This window comes from Dipodomys spectabilis, unplaced genomic scaffold (assembly GCF_019054845.1).
Source record: "Dipodomys spectabilis isolate Male_0828 unplaced genomic scaffold, ASM1905484v1 ptg000001l, whole genome shotgun sequence".
Classification (NCBI taxonomy): domain Eukaryota; kingdom Metazoa; phylum Chordata; class Mammalia; order Rodentia; family Heteromyidae; genus Dipodomys; species Dipodomys spectabilis.
In genome coordinates this window covers 21092054-21099551 of record NW_024870678.1, presented here as the reverse complement: position 1 = coordinate 21099551, position 7498 = coordinate 21092054, and the positions used below count along the sequence as shown (strand labels likewise).

At 48.3% G+C, this 7498-nt stretch overlaps 1 protein-coding gene across 2 annotated transcripts; it reads right to left on the bottom strand.

Moving 5' to 3' along the window:
* Window positions 1-2324: 2324 nt before the first annotated feature.
* Tcf21 (transcription factor 21) lies at window positions 2325-5496 on the bottom strand. 2 transcript variants are annotated; one of them, XM_042684261.1, is made up of 3 exons: window positions 5413-5494; window positions 4718-5147; window positions 2325-2888 (listed from the first exon to the last, which is right to left on the bottom strand). In XM_042684261.1, the coding sequence occupies exons 2-3, from the start codon at window positions 5117-5119 to the stop codon at window positions 2799-2801; spliced, it is 492 nt and encodes a 163-aa protein (XP_042540195.1). In that variant the 5' UTR covers window positions 5120-5147; window positions 5413-5494; the 3' UTR covers window positions 2325-2798. The 2 variants fall into 2 exon arrangements, with proteins under 2 accessions (XP_042540195.1, XP_042540114.1); XM_042684180.1 differs by having other exon boundaries at window positions 4718-5496.
* Between the last annotated feature and the right edge of the window lie 2002 nt (window positions 5497-7498).

Genomic DNA, 7498 nt, shown 5'->3' with positions numbered 1-7498 from the left:
TCACCACTTTATTCAGTCAACAATTTGTGAAGACTTAGTGTATCCAGGTCCACCTGCTGCGGTTCCTGATGGGACCCTGTGTCCTTCTCCCCAGCCATTGTAGCGGTTATTTTTCTATTTGCATCTCTTAGGCTCTGTCTTTGCTCTGAACTTTTCAGTTTCGAGGCTTCATTATAGTCCAAAATTCTGGACAAATTTAGAGGCACCGAGGAAGAGTGAAGGTGAGAAAGATTCAACATTGCATCGAATAGACACATTTTAGGGCTGGAGAAAAGCTCAGAGACGCTCTCTTGGCAAGTGTGAGGCTCAGCATTCAATCCTCAGTGTAGAGAGAGAGAGAGAGATGGGGGGGAGATTTTAGTTTATGCAATGAAAGATGATCAACTGTACATTACAAAATGTACACTCCTTAGATTGAGAGACTTTCATTTTGGGGCTAGACAGACATACTTCACTACCAGGCACTTCCTACAAGTGATAAACATTTTGCCCAGAATATGATTTTACTTGGGCCACACTAAGGCTTTTTTTTTTTTCAGTGAAAAGGAAAATATGAATATGATAATTACTGTCTTGTCATTGCCTTTATCGCTGTTTGCATACTTGGATGAGACCCTTAGAAGAAATAGCTACCTGGGTGTAGAACCAGGACTTGAATCCATGTGTTCATGGCTTCACAGCCTCCTCCTGCCCAAATTGAAGGCTTTAAATTGGAGGCAAGTCACCTAAAGACTTCTTGAAACATTCTTGTGTGGTTCAGCGCTATCAGATAATGAACAGAAATCAATTACCACCTGTTTGCAGTTCTGAGACTATCCAGCATGTATTAAAAAAAAAACAAAACCAACAACATATCTAGCTGGGGGAAAGTGAAGGAAGGAATGACATTTTCAAAAAAAAAGAAAAGAAGAAAGAAAGAAGGAAGGAAGGAAGGAAAGAAAGGAAGAAAGAAAGAAAGAAAGAAAGATGTCTGCTTTAATGATCTCACTTATGAAATGGTAGCCCTTCTGTACAACACCTTGATGATGTCAATAAAATATTTTTTTAAGTGTCTAGAAACTTGTGAAGTTTTCTGGGCTTGAAAAGGAAAACAGCTAAATCATACATACTAAATCATGGAGAAGAGCTCTTTGTCCTCTGGTAGAAGAGAATCTGGGCAAGGGGGACACCAGCTAGAGCCTGAAATATGCTCCTCAAAGTCAAGTCTGGGCGGAAAGGCCTGACCCTCTGGAATGACCTGGACGAAGACGCAGCGCCGTCACCGGCTCTCAGAACGGGTTCTCGCTGGAGAGCACTGTGGGATTCAGCGTTCCCCAGTGGGGACCCACTCAGCGGGAACCCCGGCCCCCCTGGCGCTGCCTCGCAGGGGGGTCTGGGGAGAAGTCCTCACACGGGTACCCCAGTGGGAGGGAGGGGGGAAGAGAATCGGAGGGGAAAAAAATCGGAGAGAGCAAACGAAGCGGAAGTTTCAAGGCTCTCTGCGAGGAATAACAGTATAAATAACCGAAGACGTCGTGTAAACACTGCGGTCATAACCCCGAACATTAAACAGCCACGGTGGCATCTGGTGCGTCGGCCGCCGCGGGCTGCACGGGGGCTGCGAGGGAGCCGGGCTCCCAGGCTCGCCGGCCTCGCCTGTCTGTTTATCTCAACTTAATCTCCCCCTCCGAGCGGTCCCGTAGCCTGGGAGATGTTTAAATTAAGATCCAGCCCGCAGGAAGTTCGCGGCGGGAGCTGAACGCAAAGGGGGTAACACCAAACGAAACGCAGGCACGTGTAGGGTGCGCGCTTATGGGTAGAAGCAATCCAGGTGTTATTACCAAGACTTGGGTAAAATATGGACAAGTTCTTGGAAGTCGAAGGACACATGCTAAGGGTTAGGGGATCTGCCTCTTTTGTCGTTTAGAATCTCAGGGCTTCATTACAAAACGCGGGCCTTGGAATCGCATCCCCGCATGGGGAGTTCGGAGCTGATTTTCCTGTTCCTGTCAGCAATGTTACTGGAAAATAGTTGTAAAATCAGATTTTCCTTTCCTGTCTTCTTTTCTTTCTTTTACTGTAGAAAAGCTGAACATCAGCCTCCCATTGTCTTGATAGCTGCGATAATTGTAATGGACTAAACAGAATCTTGCAGCATAAAATACGACCTGCACCTTCACAGTGGAAATCATACTTCATTTTTACTAGAAATCTGGCTGGAAGCTTAAGAGAATCGTTTTTATCATCAAATTTCTCCACAATTGTCTGCTTTTCCCCCTTATCTATTTTTTTTTATTAAAGAAAAATCACACTAATGCCAGGAGGTGGTTTTTTTTTTTTTTTTTTTTAGCAATATAAAGAAAGATTTATTTTCAAAAGTAGCAAAACTTGCTTGGAAAAAAATATATATCTTTGGGTGAATTACTTTATAAATGTGACTGTCAAAGTCAGCTATCCTATGATTACATCTCACAACATATTATACAAAAAGATACACGTCGTCGATAGGCTCTTATCAATCTGTTTCTATAGATTTATATATAATTACATATTGCTCTTGGACCAGCAAGGCTCACAGAAGTCATTCACGGTAGAAGTTAATAAAGTTAAATAGATGGGGGAATCTGTAAGTACAATCGATGTCCTCTGTTTGGAAACGAATCTCGTCGTTGCTCTAAAGTGTTCTCGCAGGGAGGGATGGGAGAGGGGCGCTGCGCGAGGGGGGTTGAGAAGAGAGCGAGGGAGGGCGGGGGGCGCCTTCCTGGGGCCCGCTCCCCCCCCCCGGGGAGCGAGCCTTCCCCAGACTCGCACCTCCAAGGTCAGGATACCGTGGTTCCACACAAGCGGCTGGCCGTCACCACTTCTTTCAGGTCGCTCTCGGGTTTCCCAGCTACGGTGAAAGGCCAGGTCTGCAGAGGAGAAGAGGGCCAAGGAGGTGAGTGGACTTGGAGGGGGAGGGGAGAATGGGGTGGGCCCAGAGCCCCAGACTGAGACGGGTGAGGAGGAGGAGGAGGAGCAGGAGGAGGGAGAGGAGGAGGAGGAGGAGGAGCAGACCGTGAGCTGGAAAGGCTGGTTATCCTGGACGATGGACTTCCTATCCGTGTGTACCCGGAGGCTGGGATAAGGCAAAAAAGCCAGCCAAGGGGCCAAGCCTCAGCTTGAGGGGCGGTGGTGGGATCTTAGAATTCGAGCAAGCAGGGTTCATTCTGAATTGAAAGCCCAGGGGTGGGTTGCTCCAGAGCCCCAGGCAGGCGCTTCTAGGAGTCACTGGAGAGCTGAGTGGGGTTAGGAGCCCACCGGTCACCAGGGGCCGGCCGCAGTGCTTTCTCAGACCCCCGGGAGGGGGGCGGGATCAGGTTTTAGGGTCCTCTCTCCTCCAGCTATGTGTCGACTCTGGTTTCTTTCCTCCAAGCCTCAGCTTTGACCACAGTTTTTAAGTTAATCTCTGAAGGGGACAGAATTCGAATAAGAGACACAAGAACGTTTTATTTAAGATTAGTTTGCTACTCCCGAGAAAGCAAAGCTTTCTCTCCGCTGTTTTATAATAAAGTCGGATAAGTTGTTTTTCATTCAAAGAAAGAAGCAGCAGCCACTGTGAATGCCTCAGGGAAATTCGTGTTCTAAAAACTACATATCTCACTTTAAAAAAAAACCCCACCAGTTTTAATTGGAGGGGAAATATATATATATATATATTTTTTTCATGGCAAAGTGTGTTGTTGCTACCCTTTTCTCCAATTACTGAGACCAATTGTGTGAGAAGACAAATCAAATGTCTCTCACTGGTGGCTGGCTGATAAGCCTTGACTTTTAAGAGAGGGAAAATCTCACTCTTATCATATATAAACAGAATTCCCCTCAAGTTGTTGTTTTTCTTTAGAGCCTTCAAATTTTCAAATGAAACCAATTGAAAGAGGAATTAGAATATATCCTTTAAAACAGCAAAATGCACCCGAGAAATGGACTCTTGGGCATCATATTGTTGTATTAAAAATCAGACTCGAAGGACAGTGGCTTATAAGCAAATAAGAGAATGAGACTCCCACAGCTTAGGGGAGAGTGGCCTGTTATTGTAATGATTCTTCCACGATTACCTGAGCAAACTTATTGATGGTGCTGAGATCTGCTGAATGTCTAGGACTTAGGGGAGAGCTGAGAACGTTTACACAGTCGGGGTGCTTCCATGAACAATTATGGGGGTGGAGCATGAATGAATCCACCATCTAACAGTCTTAAATATATACCTGGAAAAGGAAGGGGGTTGGACGTGGACACGAATGAGAAGGCAAAAAGTCAAGTTTTAGTCTCAGCTAAAAGAAGAATAAAGGGGTTAATAGGATGTTTTTCAGTGCACGTCATCACGTCGATGTTTCCTGTCCCCACTGCGACAGCGGGAATGGCGCTGGCACGGGTGAGGGGGAGATCCCCCCTTTTCCTTTCCCCTTTCTCCCAGCTGAATACTCTTGGAAATCCCTTACTGGAGTGCCACGTCAAACTCTGGCATAAATCATTCGCCATCCCGCGGCACGCACAGCAAGAAGCCAAGGCGGTGTAGCGATCGCCCAACACTGGTCCCTAGAGGCGCTAGGCCAGCAGTGACCCCCGTGGGTAAAATCCCAGAGCTCCCACCCCCAGCCCCCGCGGGTCCCAGCCCCGCGCTCACGCGCGCCCCGAAGCTGTGCACCGCGAAGGCGGCCGGCCTCCGCGGCCCGGGGGTGGGGGAGACGGACCGACTCACCAGGTTGATGGGGTGAATGTAACCGTTCTCGTACTTGTCGTTAGCCAGGATCTGCCTCAAGTGGGCGATGTAGCTGGACGCCAGGCGGAGCGTGTCCAGCTTGGAGAGCTTGGTGTCCGGGGGCACCCAGGGCAGAGTGGTCTTGAGCCTGGAGAAGGCCTTGCTCAGCACCCGCATGCGGGCCCGCTCGCGCGCGTTGGCCGCGTTGCGCTGGACCTGCTTCCCCTCCTGGCTGACCCCGCTCAGGGGGCTCTTTTTAGTGGGCGCCTTCCTCCTCTTGCCCAGGCCGCCGCGGCCCTTCTGCGGAGACCCGTTCTCGCAGTTGGAGCCCTCCTCGGTACTCTCGTTGGAAGTCGCACCCTCCTTGCTTGAGTCCACTTTCATCCCGTCACACGCCAGCATCTCCACCTCCTGAAGGTCCTCCACATCGCTGAGGGACCCCGTGGACATGTTGGAGGAGACGCAGGGACAGAGAAGGAGGGAGGGAGAAGGGAGGGAGGGAGGAGAGAGGAGAAAAAGAGAGAGAGAGTGAGAGAGAGAGAGAAGGAATCAGAGAGATCAGAGAGAGCAGAGAGAGCCGAAACCAATGGATCAAGTGTGGAGGAGCAGCCACCTGGTGTGCGGAGTTGAAGTCAGGGGTCTGGGGTCTGGCTGCTTGGGTCTCAGCCCTTCCCCTGGGCAGGGTCCAAACCCACCGTGCGGGCTTCTGTGCGGAAGAAGCCGGCGCTCTGTTCCCCCACCCCGGAGCCCTGGCCGTAGAGGAGAGTGCTGAGAGAGCGCTGAGGAATTTGGTGGACACTAGGAATTTATCTAGGGAATAGAGGCGGATCCGGGAGGCCCAGGGGAGGGGCCTGCTGGGCCCAGCTAAGCTCCCGACCCCAACACCAGGGACTCTCACACGCCGGGGACCCTGATTTCCAACGGGCGGTGTAAATGCACTCCGTGGCTGCAAGCCTGGGCTCATCCATCTCCTTTGACCCAGGCCCAAGGTGAGTGGGCACCGGCCCAACTCACACCGCTAGCCCACGGCCCGCTGGGCTCTGTAGGCGCCCCTCCTCCCCGGGAAATGGTCCTTGCCAGTTGTCATTGAAAATTTCAAGGAAAATGGCCTTACCCTTCTTTGAGGGCCTTTCATCCAACCCAAGCGCTCTGTCGCTCCCCATCTGCCAAGAAAACAGCAACTAAAACCCCGGACAGGGCTCCACCGGCTCTTGCTAGTGCTATACAGACGCCAGGGTATTAAGAAGTCATCTTCCCCCCACTTTACCTGGGGACAATCAAGAAAGCAAGTGCTTCTCAGAATCCTCATTATCATAGTTAAGGAAAGTAGACACACAAAAATACATCTGTGTCCCCAGCGGGCTGTGATGGATGTGTCGAAAATACTTTATTGGTTGAAAAATCTTTTCTTCATGCAGCGAAAACTTTCTTGAGTGTGTCCTTCCAGAAATGCATTGCATGTGGTCTTCAGAGTCTCCGTTGTTTTCACACATCCCCTTGCACCCCAGAATTTTAAAATCTCTCCACCTCCCACCCCCATCCTCTTGGCCTAGGCCCCTCTTGTAAAGCAGATATTGTAAAACACGAAGCAGGATTATACCTATGAAGAGGTTGTTTTTTAGCCATAACCTCATCTCCAATGATCTTTCCTAGAGAATGAGAAAAGCTTCTGGGGGAGTAGATAAGCAAAGGCAGCCAGAACACAGGGAGTGAATGAAAGCAATGCAGTGAAACCACGGAGACCAAGTGCCTGGAGTTCTCTTCCTAATGCTCTGCTGGGTTTGCCTTGCTGACAATTAGACATTGGGGGTGAAGGCTGTAGCCGAACATCGGGGCAGTTTCCAAGCATTTGAAGCCCTTTGCTACATTAGGATATCATATCTCTAATCCTTCTAATCAGCTGGGAATTCACTAACCTCTAACGTTTTGTTTTCTTAGCAGGGGCTTGTTTGCTTTCCCCCTATGCTGTAAACTAAACAGATTGTCAGCAAATCAGTCTTTATTAATGAATTAGTGAGCCCTTCCCCCATAATATCTTTGCCCAGGACCCAAAATTTGTTAATCACCAGTGTAGAGATTTATGAGCTCTTATTTTCTGTTGTTTGTGCAGGTGGAGTTTTAAATGACCATATTCACTCCCAAGATTTATTGCAAGAGTGATTGATGTTATAAACCAGGAAAAGGACTCTTCCCACAGCAGGGATGACAGAAATATCAAGTTGAAGTTGCCTTTGTCTTCATGCACAAGTGACCCAGGGCTACAACACAGAAACTGTAATAATTTAGTTTGAGGCCCAAGACAGCATTGAGAGAGTACCCAGAAGTCCTGTTAGAATTTTCCTCACTGATTTCCAAATTAGATTTCTCTGATTTGTCCTCCCTTTTCTTACTCTTGGTAAGACATGAAAGTTAAAGTTATTTTTAGACTAAAGAGCTATGTGAAAATGGGTATTAGCCAGTAAAGTGTGTGTGTGTGTGTGTAGCAACTGAGATATCTGTAAAATAACCACAAAGCATTTACTTGGGTTCTGAAATAAGATGATAATTAAGAATTGGAACTATGGCTTTACTACATAGCAGGCTGTTAAACTGTATCAATTTTACTTCACAGAGTTGCATTCCTCCTCCTCCTCTTCCTCTTCCTCCTCCTCTTCTTCCTCCTCTTCCTTCTTCTACTGTTGTTTCTGCTTCTCTGCTATATTTTAGTGGATAGGCCAGACCATTTGAAGAATAGTGAGAGTCACAATAATATATACCTCAGAATAGATTGCTGCTGTCTGT

What these genes read in the sequence shown, in the direction of transcription:
- Tcf21 (XM_042684180.1), bottom strand. Translation starts at nt 5,167, where the DNA reads ATGTCCACGGGGTCCCTCAGCGATGTGGAGGACCTTCAGGAGGTGGAG. An exon ending in ACATTCACCCCATCAACCTG is followed by an intron (nt 2,889 to 4,717) that starts GTGAGTCGGTCC and finishes TCTCCTCTGCAG; the next exon opens with ACCTGGCCTTTCACCGTAGC.